The sequence below is a fragment of the Amphiprion ocellaris genome, chromosome 9 (assembly GCF_022539595.1).
Source record: "Amphiprion ocellaris isolate individual 3 ecotype Okinawa chromosome 9, ASM2253959v1, whole genome shotgun sequence".
Taxonomy (NCBI): domain Eukaryota; kingdom Metazoa; phylum Chordata; class Actinopteri; family Pomacentridae; genus Amphiprion; species Amphiprion ocellaris.
The window spans coordinates 4,876,421-4,893,993 of record NC_072774.1 but is presented as its reverse complement, the minus strand read 5'-3'; the positions used below and the strand labels follow the sequence as shown (position 1 = coordinate 4,893,993).

The 17,573-nt window shown below is 36.1% G+C and overlaps 2 protein-coding genes across 2 annotated transcripts; one reads left to right on the top strand and one right to left on the bottom strand.

The window, feature by feature from the left end:
- Positions 1–1,451: 1,451 nt before the first annotated feature.
- Positions 1,452–9,255, bottom strand: zgc:174935 (uncharacterized protein LOC796019 homolog). Its single transcript, XM_023291879.3, has 4 exons — positions 8,819–9,255; positions 6,478–6,532; positions 6,249–6,363; positions 1,452–5,007 (listed from the first exon to the last, which is right to left on the bottom strand). The coding sequence occupies exons 1-4, from the start codon at positions 9,110–9,112 to the stop codon at positions 4,686–4,688; spliced, it is 786 nt and encodes a 261-aa protein (XP_023147647.1). The 5' UTR covers positions 9,113–9,255; the 3' UTR covers positions 1,452–4,685.
- A 2,517-nt stretch (positions 9,256–11,772) lies between these two features.
- On the top strand, positions 11,773–16,909 carry si:dkey-87o1.2 (uncharacterized protein LOC796684 homolog). The gene is made up of 4 exons (XM_035957985.2): positions 11,773–12,175; positions 13,961–14,015; positions 15,114–15,231; positions 16,434–16,909. Exons 1-4 carry the CDS (start codon positions 11,879–11,881, stop codon positions 16,450–16,452), a joined length of 489 nt encoding a protein of 162 aa, XP_035813878.2. The 5' UTR covers positions 11,773–11,878; the 3' UTR covers positions 16,453–16,909.
- Positions 16,910–17,573: the final 664 nt, after the last annotated feature.

Sequence of the window (17,573 nt, the reverse complement as noted above, 5' to 3'; positions counted from 1 at the left end):
TCAGCTGAAAATCAAGTTTTTACCTTGTTAACATGTCAGTGTGGTGTTTTAAATCTGCTAGAAGACACACAGTGAGCTAAATAAGCTGTCAACACCTCAAAACTTATCAGAAGACTCTTAATTGGTTTGCAGTTTTTATTTTTCTCTTGATATATTTTATGTCCGCCTCATTTATTCTTTTTTTATCCTTTGCTTTGTGGTTATATTACTTGTTTTATATTGTCATTTTTTTTGTCCACTTGTGCAAAAAAATCCAAAGATATCTTATAAATAAACTTTTATTAATAATATAAAATGGTAATTTTTAGCTATATTTTAAAAAAACAATGTATTGTTATCTTACAGATTTCATTGTTTTGTTAAATTACAGATAACTAGAAAAACTTGGGATAAAAAAATATTTGTTTTACGTTAATAGTTGAAAAATCAGGCTGAAATTGTAAATAATTTCCACATTAAATATATATTTTTAAATATTTTTAATTAATTAGTTAATTTTTATTTAGTTATATATATTTATAATTTTTAAAAATTTTTACAACTTTTGACCATAAAATTATACTATTTTTACTGTATATTTTGGCTCCAAAAATACAACCCTTACACAGATATTGGAGTAAAACGTTGTCTATGAAAAATGGTAAATATTCATTTGACTGTCAAGTTAGGAATTTTCTCTATTTTGTCAAATTACAAAAAATAAATTGTAAAATCACAGAAAAAAGTTTTCCTTTTTATGTTGATTGTAAAAAACAAAAATATACAAAAAGGAAAAAATTGTGCATAATGTGCACATCAAAATTGTTTACAGTAATTTTGACTGTAAAATTACACCAATGTATTGCATTTACATCCTCTAAAAATATCATTATTTTCCAGATATTTGCCATTATTTATTTACAATATAGTCTTTCACCATTTTTAATGTATTCTTCTGACATCCTTGCTGCCAGTTTTGTTTTTGTTTTACAGCACACCAATGATCATCTGATACACAGAAAGCCTTTTAGAGTTTCCTTTGTCACATACTTGAGGAACTGATGCTGTCAATTTGCAGTTTGGAACTTTCTGTATCATGATTTTACGTCAAAATCTCTTTTCGGTTCAGATTTGTACACCTGAATTATTCCAATATTACAACATGCCATCATAAAGCATTTCAAACTGTAAAACTCGTCCTACTTCTGCAGGAAGAAAAGCTGAATTGTAATATTATATACATAATAATGACATTGATAATCCCCTATTTTACCCATTAATCCATATAAAGTAAGAATAATAATCTGTAGCTATCCTGTATTTGTAAGAAAATATATTTTGCATAAAGGATTTATGTTCTTCTACCACTGAATTAAATGAAAGGCTGCTGTGGAGACACACATGACACAAATAATCAGTCGTAGATTCACAAAAACCTGACAAACATAATGAAACACGTGTATATAACAATATCATTCATAGTTTGGTTTATTCTTTTTAACTTAAATTCATCATTTAGAACATATTGCAGACATACAACCCCTGTGTTAAAACAAAGCCGGTGCACAGCCGGCGCCATAAATCAGCTGAATTACAGCAAACACTGCTGCTGCCCCTGAGTTAGTGATTGAAGGATAACTTTTCCTATCAACCCTGTTTAGTCAGTAACATTCTTTACTTCTCATGATGACCTTCTTTGTGAGCATCGAAGCAAAACACGGTCAGTTCAAATAAGCATTTTACACCATCGAAAACAAAACAAAAAAACATACGACCAACACCAAAACACCCACAACTTCAATCTTTTTCATTTTGATGCATAAAAATAAGTAACACACGGAAATAGAATGGTAATAGTTGGATGATGTTCATTTTGTTGTTTATTATCATAGGATAACGTTTCTTTTTTATACCAACAAATCAAAGATGGTTTTACTTTAGCTGACATGTTTCAGCTGCAGTTTTCTTCAGAGCGTCATCTGACGTGTGCTGACGTGTCCTTTTTTAATCAGTCTGACAGATTCTGACAGATCCGTCAGACCTGGCACCTGATAAAAAAACGACACGTCAGCACACGTCGGATGACGCTCTGAAGAAAACTGCAGCTGAAACATGTCAGCTAAAGTAAAACCATCTTATCTTTGATTTGTCGGTATAAAAAAAACCCTGTTATCCTAGAATGGTAATAGTGCAGTTAGTAAGTGATTTAGAAGCTGGGTTGAATGTGTTTGGATGGACAGTTTAGGAGCTTCCACCTTTGGTTATTCTATTTTTGGGTTCTTCCGCCTTTGGTTATTCTATTTTTGGGGTTCTTCACCTTTGGTTATTCTATTTTTGTGTTCTTCCACCTTTGGTTATTCTATTTTTGGGTTCTTTCGCCCTTGGTTATTCTATTTTTGGGTTGTTCCGACTTTGGTTATTCTATTTTTTGGGTTCTTTCGCCTTTGGGTATTCTGGTTTAAGTGGTTCTGCCTTTGGTTCTTTTTTACATGGTCAGCTTATTAGAGAAAGCATTTTACACCAACACCGAAAGCTAAAAAAAAATAAACATAACCAACACCAAAACACCCACAACTTCAATCTTTTTTAATTTTGTTGCATAAAAATAAATAACACACGAAAATAGAATAATAATTTACGGTTGGTAACTGCTTTAGAAGCTAGGTTGAGTGCATTTGCATGGTCAGGAGCAGGAATTCAAGAACTTATCCCAGATTTCTTAAACCCAGATATGCTAGCTTTGAGCCCTTTTAGCATTTAGCATTGAGTTGGACGGCACAGAAGTAAAATAACAGATAATTTTAGCCAGTCGGTTTGAGATCGCTGCAGCTGTTACTGTAACTCAAACTGAATTAAAGAGATCTCTAATGTCATTGTGACTAGACTGACTTGCTATGATGCTTCTCATTGGATGTTGGCCCAGCAGAAGTAATAGAGGCTTCTTTGGTAGATCAGATGGTTTTGAAAGACCCACGAGTTTGTGGAGAACCAGAGCTACGTTCATTGGAAACTTGTCGTCCAAATTTACCAGAACTTCGTCCTCAGACTGCTCTGACATGGAGGTAAAACTGGTGCAACTCGACGTAGCTCCAGATATCTGCAACGTCATTTTAAAGACAAAACGCTAACTCAAGTTAGCTGTGATTACATTCTGACTAGTTGTGATTCCAGTTTGAGGTTCTACAGCATCATTCTGACCAGTTCTAACTTCATTTAAGAATCTAAACAGACAGTGAGATAGGTCTGAGGAAACTTCAACCAATCAGAATTAAACTGTAGATATCTGCTGCTGAATTGTAGAAATCTGTAATTAGAAACACGTGAACCATAAAAGTGACGTCATTTGTACTGAAAAAAAAAGGAAAGGTCAAGATCTGAAAAGCTCCTTTCGGCAAGGAAGAATTAAATTACAGATTTCTGCAACACATATCTGGTCCAGCAGTGAAAGTGAAGCTGTATGACTGTCAAAGAAACTGGGATTCAGTTGCAAGTTTCTGGTTTTAGTCAGTGGAACAGAAACTCAAACAAAGGCAGCAGTGAAAACATTTCTGCAGCTTTAAATGAAAGTTATATAGATGGGAGAAAGCATGGAGGTGTTGACCTGTTTAAGTCTGGGAGGGAAACTGTGTCATTCATTTTATGGCCAACGATTAAGGGAGTGTTCTGGAGTTTGCAAAAGTGTTCATTAATCATCAACCAATCACAGATCTGTCAGGCTCTGTTAGATAACCAGATTCCTCAGTGCCATGAAGTGAGTTTGAAAAAGCCAGGGTTTTTTTTTTTTTTTTTGACTTAGTTGGCTTAAAAAAACCTAAAAACCCAATCAAAGATAATCAACTTTCTTTGTTAACCAGGTTTTCTGCATGTGAAGCCCTTAAAAGGGGAAAATTGGTGCACTTTGACTCTTTTTTTGCACAAAACGAGCAGATTTATTGGTAAAAAGTGCTGCTACTGCATATCCCGCAAAACAGTAATGCTAATATATTTATTTAACCACACAGTGACTCAATTCAGAATTCTGAAACATTAAATTTCATGGATTTAAACATGATATTGAAGTGAATTTAGGTCTGACGCTGTTGCATAAAGAAGAAATCGCTAGTTTTTGGTGAAAATAATGCTATTAATTGACAATTCTTGGAGATAAGTGCCAACAGAATAAGCAGTTTTCCAATCTGTGGTCTAATAGCAGCAACACTAAATGGACTACTCACCAAACACAACAACATATTCATGCATTTTCTGCATTACCAGCCGAATGCATGTCAGCTTCCCTTGCATTAATTAGCATTACTAGCATACATCTGCAGATAAAAACCTCAATCTGTATCGAGAACTCTCAGGACAATAACTGGTGAAAGGGAGACACTTTTTAAACCCCAAACTCATCATCTGCATCACTTAAAATGGAGATTTAGCAGGTTTAAAACACCCATAAACTCTGGTTTTATGCTCAACGTGTTCCTTTAACCCATAAACTTCCTGTTGTAGACCTTCAGGACGCTCATGTCCAAATAAACACACTCAAGAATCCGACAAAAACAACAAGCTGGACTCTGGTTTCACCCAATCACGAACTGTGTCTCTTTAACAGATGTAGCAGTGAAAGTTCTGAAGAGGAGAAATTCACAGGAAGCAATACCTCATCTCAACTTAAGAGCTTCTGCCTTGGGATGTTCTTCTTGTTCTGGAGCTTCCCTGTTAGGTTACTCTTTTTTAGGTTCTTCTGCCTTTTTTTCTTCTTGTTTAGGTTCTTCCGCCTTTGGTTCTTCTTTTTTAGGTTCTTCTGCCTTTGGTTCTTCTTTTTTAGGTTCTTCTGCCTTTGGTTCTTCTTTTTTAGGCTCTTCAGCCTTTGGTTCTTCTTTTTTAGGTTCTTCAGCCTTTGGTTCTTCTTTTTTAGGTTCTTCTTGTTTAGGAGCTTCCGCCTTTGGTTCTTCTTTTTTAGGTTCTTGCGCCTTTGGTTCTTCTTTTTTAGGTTCTTCCGCCTTTGGGTCTTCTTTTTTCTGGGCTTCAGCACCACACAAAGTTCTTTAAAGGAAAGTTTAAAGAAATTATAAATGTAGTAATTGCATGGATACTGTACTGTTCCAGCAACACTGCCGCTAAAAATGATGCTCCTATACAAATAAACTGCATTCTGATTTACATTTTGAGAACCCAAAAGTAAGACTAAGAAGATATTTTAAAGGCTTCCAGTTTGAAAGAGTCATAAACTGCACTTAAGGCCAATTTTTGGTTTCCGCATGATCGTTTTCGGACTTTGAAAGCAGACAGCAGACATGAACGTGCTTCTATTCATACTACAATAAATCTGTTGCATCATCCTTCATATCAAATGCAGAAAAACAGAAAGTGCTTCTGCGGACGCTAATGAAATTTTCTAACTTTGCTCCTTTTTCGGCATACAACAGTTACTACCTTTAGCTTTGGCTGCAGCACCATGTTAGCTGTGATTATTACTGAGCATGGGATATCTGGAGATTTTAGAACTTCCTACTTCCACTACACCTCTTCTAATGATGAATTGTAAAGTTGTAGATGAAGGAGACTGCTCATACAATGCATTTGTTTTAAGCTGTTGTTGTTTTCCTGGCATGAGTAGATACATAAAATCAGCCGGTGTGAATCCTTTACTTTGGTGGATGACAAATGACAACACATGGATGCAGAAGGCATAAACTGGCCTTAGAGTCTTGATTATACTCCTGTATAGACACCTACAGATGTGTAGTTGTTGCTTTTTAGGTCTAATCAGCTCCATACATGCACAGTAGGTCGTATCTACGTATTCTTTGCATGCACACTACTAATCTCCTTGCGTAATCGCCACAACTTTTGGGTTGGAAAGTGCACGTCTGCCAGAAAATGACAAAATTTACACCACCAAGACCTTCATGTACTTCAAATCTGGAAAGTATAAGACTGGTAGAAGTTAGCAACAAGTCTTTAACCCAAGAGAGTGGGTTTTGTGTGTCATGTGGGGCCATAATTCTTAGTCTTCAGTTTTATTTTAACTCGCTGTTTGGTTAGATTTAGGAAGACAGCATGGTTTGGGTTCAAATATGACTCTTCCACAACATATTTGAAGCTTCTCCTCCATTTTCTGGGTGATTAGAAAGATATCTGAGATATGTCACAAAGAAATGGAATCTAGCAGATAATATATTTCCCTCAAATGCAGTTTAGTTGTGTAGAAATGTACTTTTTTGGAGGCAGGGTTAGATTCTGGATGCTCAGCAGATTAAAGTCCAGTAAAGTTTGAAATGTACCTCATTGCTCCTGATTCTCTGTTTAAATAGTTGCACACTGGACTCCGTTTTTCTAGCTCCTGCTTCAGTGCTTCATGTTCTGTTTTCCAGCTGTTGCTCTCCTTCTCAAATTCACCTGCGAGTGTTTCATTTAAAGCATCAAAATGTCACTGGATGAAAAAATTAAATGCGTTCACAAAAACCAGCACGTGCTTTAAAAAAAAAGAGGCAAAATATCAGCATCTCTCACCTTTCAGCATGTTTACTTCTGCCTCTACTGCCGCCAGTTGATCCGTCTCAGATTTCTACAAGAGAATAAAAAGAGAATCTCAGCAAAACGAACACGACATTGTTAATAGGAATCCTTCTTCAACAGAACATTTTAGTCATCAGATTAGATAAATCAACCGAGTTAATCATCGAGCGCGAGGATTCGCTCCATGTTCTTCCTCTTTTCCACCTTTAGTTTGCTGCACAGGATTATTTTTCCCACTTTCCCCCCAAAACTAAGTTGATCCACATCCCAATTTTCAGTACTTTAAGAGGTTAGTGTGTTGTTTTTTCTCATAAGTACGGTGAGAAATCCTCTTAATCCACTGAGAAGCCACAAGATCAACTTCGTACGGACGGATCACAGCAGTGCAGGTGAACAGGATAAATATGCAAACTCCAATCCCTTATAAATACATCATTAATCCACATTTTCAAGCATTTATTAATATCATAAGACATAGTAGCTCAGGAGCTATTTGTCATTTATCATATAATTGGAAATATATTTGGTTTTCACAGATAGAATTGAACATTTTTGCAAATCTAAGACCAAGGAGTCGACCGATTATTGGTTATCCCATTGCATTTTCACCATTTTCCCATATCAGTTGCTAATAAATTCATTATTTCAGTGCATCACTTTGACTCTGCAACATCCCGCCCACCCCACTCTGATTGGCTACCTGTCATGAGTAACAGCCAATCAACACTGAAGGGTAAATATTGAAAAGCTCTCCTTTACTTAAATAAAAATCTAAAATCTAAATTAGAAAACGCATTTTAACAAAGTGTTGTGTTGGAGTTTGTGTTCTAAATTTCAAGATTTTCATCAGTTTGGGACCCCTGGCCTGCCCTGTATACAAGCAGAAACTGAAGATTATTTTACATTTTACACAATAGTACCCCAGGAAAATATCCAGTTTGATTTGAATTAGTTAGTTGAATTAGTTAGTCAACTACAGCTATGAAAGGAGTCATTAAATATTATTAGAACTGTCAAACAAAAAGTTCACAGACTGCAGTTCCTTAAATATAAATATTTTTTTCATTGCATGGACCAAGCAACTAATCAATTGATTAAAAATACAATAAAATCTGCATAATAATGAACAATATTGTTAGTTTCAGCTCCACTGTGAACTACAGTAAATCTAACAACATTCATGTGCTCTCGGCTTGCATCCTGAATTTTCTCACCACTAAAGCCGCAAGAATTCATCGATTAGCTGTCAACTAATTAATCAATAACTGTATTGTGAATCAATTAATAGGCTTAAGAAGTGTTTCAAGGGAAATAAATTCTCTGACTGAACTTCTTAAATGTGAATATTTTCTGGTTTCTTTCCTTCTCTGTGGTAGCAAACTGAATATTTTTGCACAACTATTGTCATCTTTTACTTTGGGAAACACCAATGGACATTTCTCCTCTATTTTCTGCCATTTTTCACTACTATAAGATATTTTTCACCATTTTCTGACACATCTTACCATTTTCTGAAATGTCTCCTTTTTTTAAAACAGTTTTTGGACTATTTTCTGACATTTTTCACAATTTTCTGACCATTTTCTCACATTTTTCACGATTTACTGACATTTTTCATCATTTTTTTTTTTTTTTTACATTTTTCACAATTTTCTAACATTTTCTGACAGGTCTCACTATTTTCTGACATTTTTCACTATTTCTCGACATTTAACATTATTTTATGGCTTCTTTTCTGACATTTTACACCATTTTCTGACATTTATTTATTTATTTATTTACAATTTTCTGACAGGTCTCACTATTTTCTGACATTTTCCATTATTTTCTGACCATTTTCTGACATTTTATACTATTTTCTGACATTTTACACCATTTTCTAAGTATTTTCTGACATATTTATATATTTATTTACATTATATATGTATACATTTTTTTTTACAATTTTCTGACCATTTTCTGATATTTTTCACCGTTTTCTGACATTTATTTATTTATCTTATTATTATTTAAATTTTCTGAGTATTTTCTGACTTTTTCCATTATTTTCCGACCATTTTCTGACATTTTATACCATTTCTGATATTTTTCTGACATTTAACACCAATTTTCTGACTTTTTTTAATTTTTCTTTTTTTTTTTTCAAATTTCTGACATTTTTCACAATTTTCTGACAGGTGTCACTATTTTCTGACATTTTACACTATTTTCGGACTATTTTTTGACATTTTACACTATTTTCGGACTATTTTCTGACATTTTACACCACTTTCTGACATTATATAGACCAAACTACTGGTAGATTAATCGGAAAACACGAAGTCCTGCTGCCTACCATCTCTGCCGTGCAGATGTCCACATCCCCCTTGGCCTTCTCTTCATTGGCCTTCAAGGCGTTGACCTGCTCCTCCAGGGTCTTCTGCTCCTCCTCGGCCTTCCCGAGCCGCAGCTCCGTGTCGACCTTCTCTTTCAGATACTCCCCCAGGACGTCGGCGCTCACACGGACCTTGATTTCCTGGAACCGGCTGCGTTTGTTCTGCGTCAGTTCCTCCTTCTTCAGCACCCTGAGGAACCCCAGCAGGGCGACGGACACGATTATGGACAGCGGCAGCACGATCTGCACCTTCATCCTGACCCGCAGCTGTGCGCCTCCGGTTTGCGTCTTGGAGCGGATATCTGCGCCTACAGTGCGTCTCCTCCGGCTTCCATGCGGGAGTCGCGTCCTCAGGCTGAATGTAAAGCTGCAGTGGAGTCACACCTGTCAGTGTGGGCCAATTAGAGGGAAGCAGATTGACTCACCTGGGCACCCGTAGCCGGAACACGCCCTCTTCCTGGATGCTAGCTGCAGGCGGACAGGTTGGCCCTGTTCAACGGTTCTACCCTGCCAGCCTCGGCCACACTGTGATACACTGTAAAAGATAAAAATAAAAATAAAATCCTGTAAAAACAACAATAACGTTAAAAAAAGTGAAACTCAGCAATGATGAGGAGTCAACATGTAAATACATATTTATTTTCGTGTAATTTAATTATTAACAATATTTAACATGTTTTAATATAATGTTTTTGTAATTAAAACAACATCTAAAAGCAAGACTGCCAGAAAAAATACTGGAAAAATACTGTATTGTTCAAAAACTGTAAAAACTGCAAAAAATTAGTAGCAAACTGTTAAAAAAAAAAAAAACATTCTACCACTACTACTACTACTACTACTAGTAGTAGTAATAATAATAATAATAATAATAATAATAATAATAATAATAATAATAATAATAATGGGACAAAAAATGAAAATAGCAGCAAACTGTAAAATAAAAACATAATAATAATAATAATAATAATAATAATAATAATAATAATAATAATAATAATAATAATAACACAAAGGAATGAAATGGAATTTATTTTTTATATGCATGACATTTTTAAATACATCACAACAACCATAGGGGGAAAAAGATGGCGTTCAACATCACAAAAGTAACTTTGTGCAAAAAAAAATCAATGCAAAAGAGTATCTTGAAAAACAACATGTAAATAAATATTTATTTTTGTTATTTTACTATTTAATATATGACCCGGCCTCAGATAAGCAGAAGACAATGGATGGATGGATGGATGGATGGATGGATGGATGGACGGATGGATGGATGGACAGACGGATGACAGATGGACGGACGGATGGATGGATTAACAGATGGACGGATGGATGGATGGATGGAAGGACAGAGGGACGGATGGATGGATGGACGGACGGATGGATGGATGGATGGACAGATGGATGGACAGATGGACGGACGGATAGATGGATTAACGGATGGACGGATGGATGGACGGACAGACGGACGGATGGATGGATGAATGGATGGACGGACGGACAGATGATGGACGGACGGACGGACGGATGGATGGACAGATGGACGGACGGATGGATGGATGAACGGACGAATGGACGAACGGACGGACGGACGGACGGACGGACGGACGGACGGACGGATGGATGGACGGACGGACGGACGGATGGATGGACGGATGGACGAACGGATGGACGGACGGACGGACGGACGGACGGACGGACGGACGGATGGACGGATGGATGGATGGACGGACGGACGGACGGATGGATGGATGAACGGACGGACGGATGGACGGACGGATGGATGGATGGACGGATGGACGGACAGACGGGCGGACGGATGGATGAATGGATGGATGGACAGATGGACGGATAATAAAAAATAAGCAAAACAAAAGTGTGAAAATAACAGTGACTATCTGTAAAAGAATGATACTTTTTAGCCTTTTTAAATACAGTAAAACTGTTTAATTTTATGGTCACATTGTTAAAGACCAAATTACTAATTACAAATTACTAATGATACAATAATTAGTAAAACCACAGAGGAAAAAATCTTATTTTACATGTTGACTGTAATACAGAAAGTGTAAATAATGTCCACATTGAAAATCTGTAAAAATAACAATAAATTCTTTTAGAATCTTTGGCCATAAAACCACACTGTTATAATGTATTTTAACAAGCTTTAAAAAATAGTATTATTTTACATATATGTGCTATTATTTTCACAGTTTTTAAACAGTTTTTGAACGTTGCTGTATTCCAGTATTTTTAACTTTTATTGTGGCACCTTTGCTGCAAGATTTCCACCAGTTTTTTAATGGAATAGTTTTTATAGTGTACTTTAAGAGTTGTTGTTGTTGTAGCAAATGATACTTTTTTTTACAGTGTACCTATGACAATCTCACCTTTTATTTTACTAATGATATAATAACCAGAAAATGATTGAAAAAAAATCTCAATTTTCATGTTGACTGTAATAAAGAGACTGTAAATAATGTCCACATTAAAAAGCTGTATTTGCAAAAATAGTAAATAATTCTTTTACAATATGTGACCATAAAATCACACCGTTTTAATATATTTCAACCATTTATTTTACAGATAATTGCTGCAATTTTTTTCACATCTTTGCTGCCAGATTTTTTTTGACAGAATTATTTAAACAGTTTATATTTTTTGTCTTGTTGCATCAGCAAATGATACGGCAGTGAGTGACAAAAAAGACCAAAGACTTGCTGAGCAAAGGAGACAATAATGCCTCCCCTATATAAAAAAATATCCATGATCCAAATGTGACTTCACCTCCAGCGTGGCAGCGACACAAGAAATTCCGGAGAAACAACCTGATCAGGATGCAAATAGCCGTGTTTGTTTAAGTGCCTGTCAGGCGGAGGGAGGGTCACAGGAGGCTCGACACGCCCAGCAGGTTCAGCAGGTAGACTCACAGCGGCAGACTGAACCAGAACACACATCCGGGGATGATCCAGTGATCCTTGGCGGCCTCCAGCAGCTCCTCTATCCGCTCCGAACATGAAGCTGGCGGTAGCTCTGGTCGTCCTCAGCGTGACCGTCATGGTCGTCATGATCGCTCAGACTCTGCGCCAGGAACTGACTCTGCGCGAACTGAAAACGCGCATTTCGGCGAGCGCCTCGGAGGTGAAGATGAAGGAGGAGGCTATAGTCGAGGTGAAAGTCAAACTCCAGGAGCTGAAACAGTCCCTGATGTCTTTGGAGACCAAGGTGGAAGAAGTGAAGAAGAGAAAGACAGATGCGGAAAACTCTGAGCAGGAACTTCTTACTAGTCTGCAGACCTGCAACACTCAGCGGGTAGGACGCACAAATCAGCACACACCTGAGGTTTTATGCATAAAACCAGCACACACCTGAGGTTTTACGCACAAATCCAACACACACCTGAGGTTTTACGCACAAATCCAACACACACACATGCAGCTTTACGCAAAACCCAGCACACACCTGCGGGTTTATTCACAAATCCAACACACACCTGCATTTTGACGCACAGTTTGTGTTATTCAAGGGTCGATCAAGGCGTTTTTTTTCAGGCCTGATATCAATAATTAGGCCCATAAAGGAGATTAATGTATCAAATCAATACACCTGCACGGAAAATAAAAATCTTGGTGTCTAATTTACAAAATGCCAACTCCAATACAAAACTTTATTGAAATGCTTGTTGTAACAGCAGCAATTTATCAGTTAATCAATCAGTTTCCAATTTATTAATTTATTTGAGTGATTTTTATGGGAAAAAGTTTAAACTCTGTGATTTCAGCTTCCTAAATGTAAATATTTTCCTCTGTGACAGTGGGAAGTGAAAGTGTTCAGTTTTCTGAGTAGCCACCATGATTAATCTAATAATCACTTAGCAGTCAGCTATTTTGATAATGGATTCAATTCAATCAATTTAAAAGATTTTATGAGCAAAATAATCTAAATTCTCTGATTGCAGCTTTTTAAATATTGGCTGGTTTCCTTCCTCCTCTGTGGCAGCAGGACATGGCCTCTCTACAAAACCTAAGTTCATCAAATAATTACAAATATTTTCAGGTTTCTAACCTCCTTTATGGCAATAAACTGAATATATTTGGACAAAGCAAGACATGCATCATCTTTGTTAAACACTGCTTTTTATATATATATATATATATATATATATATATATATATATATATATATATATATATATATATATATATATATATATATTTTATTATTATCTGATTTTCATAGATCAAACAACTAATCAATAAATCAAGAAAACAATCTGCAATATTTACAGTTTTGTGTTTCCAATGCGCTACAGTGACTTAGTGCTGTCTGAAAGTAACCACACAAAGCTGTAGCAGCATATTTACACTGAAATGAGAACATTTAACTGAAAGATTTTTTCTAAAATACATATGTTTTGTGCCACATGAAGGCAAATGAGGCGGTTTAAGTACACTAGACTAGATGTACATTGAGGGATGTACTCTGATTTTTCGCTGATTTACTTGCTCCCTCTCAACAAAATATGTACTTATAGCCACAAAAAAACCTCATAACACAATTTCTCAATCTGTAATGCCTGAAATCTTGACATCCATTTGGATCTCAGCTTTTGTGGTTTCCCTAATGAGCATTAAGGGGTGTATAGATAATGGATGGATGCATGTTTTACATATGTGAGACACCAGAGTAACTAGTCTGACTTGCTGGATTTAGACTGTAGATGCACGTTTTGTATTTCTGCTGCACATTCCTCGCATTTTAATCCTCCCCTTGTCGCTGTCTGCGTGTTGCCCTTTTCAAAATCAGCTTCACCATGACAAAAAGCAACCTCCTATTAGCTAACAATGTGAAGTGCAGCTGAAGATGTGGTTCTTGCAGTAGGACAGCATTTCTCATTTCTTGGTAAATTAATTCATTTTAACAACAGTGAGCAGAAATCCTCCCCATCTTTATTTTGCAGGGGCACCATCAGTGCATCCTGGGCTTAGCACCGCCTGATGTTATCATAATTGCTTCAGACACACACAAATACGTAGGTTGCTGTTAAATCTTTCAGTTTTCCTCCTTGTCGAATATTTTCTCCTGTTTTCTTATTAGGAGCAGACAAAAGTGAAGCATTCAGACTTGGCAGAATCTGTGAACAAGCTCAAAGGTGAGGCAGCTTTTCTGTTTCATTTCTACTCAGGTGCAGCTCTGGACAGGTGGAATAAAAAACGTTGTCAGTTTGCTGCACAATCCAGACAGACTCGGTGCGTTTTTTACCTGCCTGTTAACATTCTGGCAAAGTCCAAGGGTGGATATTCAACCGCTGTTAGCAAAGCTCCTGAGATGACTGCCTTGTGATAAACCGAGGACGACAAACCAGTGGAACCAGATCTTCCAACATGTCAGAGCGAGCCTGAACTTTCTACTGGTTTCAGTCACTGATCTGTATATAAAAGAACCCTCTGAGCCCAAGAATCATTGGATTTTTAACTTTGAAACTCTCCTCCAATTAATCGTGCCAGGTGCAGTTTTGTTGGGAAAATAGACCAAATCTGTGCTTGAAGTCGTGATATTTTATCAAAGTCTGTCTCATTTAAAAATCAGCTAAAAATAAATAATTTGCTCCAACTAGATTCTGTAAAAATATAAAAATTCTGCGCCCTTTTGTGCAACCATGAAGTCATTAGTGACTCAGCTGTGATCAACAGTCAGACTTTTTTTTGCCAAACTGCAGGCAGTGTTTACACAAAGCGGAGATGAGACGAGCATGGCAACCGATTAAAAATGTAAGAATTCAAACACTGTGGGTTGTAGAGTCATCGTTTATTCCTGTACTGGTAGCAAATGCTGTACATGCTGTTTCAGATTTTCTTAATGACATAATTAAAGAAATTCAACTTAAATTTTGTCTTTTTGAAATGATTTATGGCATTAAAGCTGTGCCAAAGACATTTCAGATTTATTATTATTATTATTATTATTATTATTATTATTATTATTATTATTACAGTTTTTGTCATTCTAACTGTGTCATACTGTACAGGAGACATTTTTAAGTTCTCTCTACTTCTAGTCCTGGCTGTTCTGTTTTCATACAGGTGCAGGAGTTTATGTCGCAGTAGAAAATGAGCCCCCAGCGATTAAAAATGAGACAGGGTGTTCATGCTGATATTCTTTGTTTTTCTGCCCAAGGTCACAGATTTCTAAAAATAGATTCTCAGATTTCACCGTCATGTCTTCATGTTTCTCTCCTTTATTTTCTCAGCTGATCATGAAGAGGCTAAATCTAAAGCTCAGCACGACATTCAGAATTTGAAGCAACAGATTCTGGACAGAGACAAAGCGGTCTGTGCCTTTGCAGACACGACCAAGGATGAAGCACGGTAAGCTCTGAAACACCTGCTGAATAAAGAGAGTGTCATCTGTCAGGATTAACAGCATCCTTTTACAAATAGAGTCACACTGCAAAAACTCTAAATCTTACCAAGTCTATTGGTCTTATTTTTAGTCAAAATGTCTCATCCCACTTGATTTAAGATAAATTCACTTAACAAGTGACATTTACTGCAATTTTTTAAGTATGTCTGACTTATTTTAAGACACCTAAGCTTGACAATCCTGGTAAAATGTAGTTTAAAATAAGTTTTTCCAGCTAATTTTAAGATCTCAATATTTTAAATATCATATCTTATTTCAAGAAATCTTACCAAGCCATTTTCACTTGTTGTATTGGCAGATTTTGTCACTTTTTTCAAAGTAAAAGTTCCTTGAAATAAGTTTTTTTTCTTGTTTTGAGAGGGGCATTTTTTCCAATGCATGGCTGTGATAGTAAAGACTCGGGCTGCACATTATATTCTTTCAGCACCAATTTTACAATGTGAAATGATTGATTTTAAGGTTGTGGAGTTTCTTTTTTTAAACTTTATTTCAAAGACACAGAGTTTGTTTGCTTGCAAGGCAAAGCAGCTTTATTTGTATAGCACATTTCATACACAAGCACAACTCAATGTGCTTTACATTCAAACATTAAAAGCATTGGAACCATTCAGACAAGCATAAAAGAGCACAATTAAAATGCTGAATATAATACAACACAAAAAAGAAAAGGAAAATTAGAAATATAGTAGCACACTCCACATGTGCACAGCAAAATGAGCAAAAAGCAGGAAAAAATGCAGAAAATGATTTGTGATGATGATGGTTTATTTGCAAAAAGAAACACGAATCTGACATTAGAAGAGCTTATTTCACTCTTTTCAAATGACTTTTTGGTCTCATGGTTGTCTGAACTGCAAAAACTAAAGCTAGCGTCAAATGTAACCTGGATGTGAGATGTTAGGAAGCAATTTTATTAATTTTAGCCTCTAAGAAGTGCATTGAGTTCAGGTGTAGTGCAATCCAGATATTTTGGCTCTAATATCAATGAATAAGCGTGATAATTGCCATCTGAATATTGATTAAAACAATTGTTATTATCATTTTGGCTTTAATTGTGCATCTCTAGTCAGTTGTATGAATACCAAGGTGGTATTTTCACATCTTCTCGCTAAATTAAAGTTGTTTTTTCTTTTCTTACATTTCGCAGGAGGCTGTGTGGACTCTAATGGAATCAAAATCAAGAAACACTGACTGTAAATTGTTTAAAAAAAAAGATGCATTCAAGTACATATCTAGTATGTGGGTTGGTGAAAGAATGTCCGTGCATCCATTTATAGGACGCTGACGCGTGGGATGGAGAAACGGTTTCATGTCATTTTGTAATGCGACTGTGTTAGAACCAGTTTGTCTTTGTACAACACTTGTACATTATAGGATTCACAAATAAATGAAGTCATGTGGACTTATTACCAACAACAGTTTCACGTGAGCTGCATGAGTCTTCATGCCCGAGGCGTTTGGACTGTTTGAAACCTGAGAGACTGCCACAGCCAGGAAAGCACAAGATCATCAAATTAATCTCTCACTGGATTCACTTCTTAGTCTTTATGGAAATATGACTTATTTCAGGTGTTAGAGTGTGGAAATGTTGTTTGAATATTGAATAAATGGGACTGAACCATCTTTCTAACTTTGGTTTCTGGGTTTAAATTGTGAACTTTCGCCTGTTTGAAAAGCTTTCTGGTGTCGTCTTCTGATTCAGAGGAACTTGATCGACTGGTCAAACTGCAGAGACAAAACCAACAAACTTACCAGACAAACCTGCACCACTGTTCAAAACCGTGAGATCATCTCCTAACTGATGAGTCTGAGAGACTGAATGATAAAAGCTGATGCTCCTCTCACTCCCCCTAGTGCACAAACAAGGATTAGGAGCTGCAACACGTGCACTGAGAGTTAATTTCTTACATGAATACACTGGTATTTGAAGGAAAAATATTTGGGAATGCAGTAAACTTGTAACAAAGCTGCTGGAATGAAGTCAAATTCATGAAAGCATTAATTGTATTAGATGCTCGTAGTTTTATTCATTTTGTTTTGTTGCTGCCTAGAACTTATGTGTCTCTGCTGATGAGCATTTTATAAAAAAATAATCACGAGTATTATTTAATATCTTGTAAAATTGCATGAAGTGCTCTTAGTCTGTTGATTAATGTTTTAAATGTGTGATTTGCAAATGTGATAAAGGCTTTCTTACATGAATACTAATGTAAAATACTTCACATATAAAATATTTGTGAAAAGCTGTATTTGCCTTTAGTATAGCACTTTATAAATTGCGATTTTA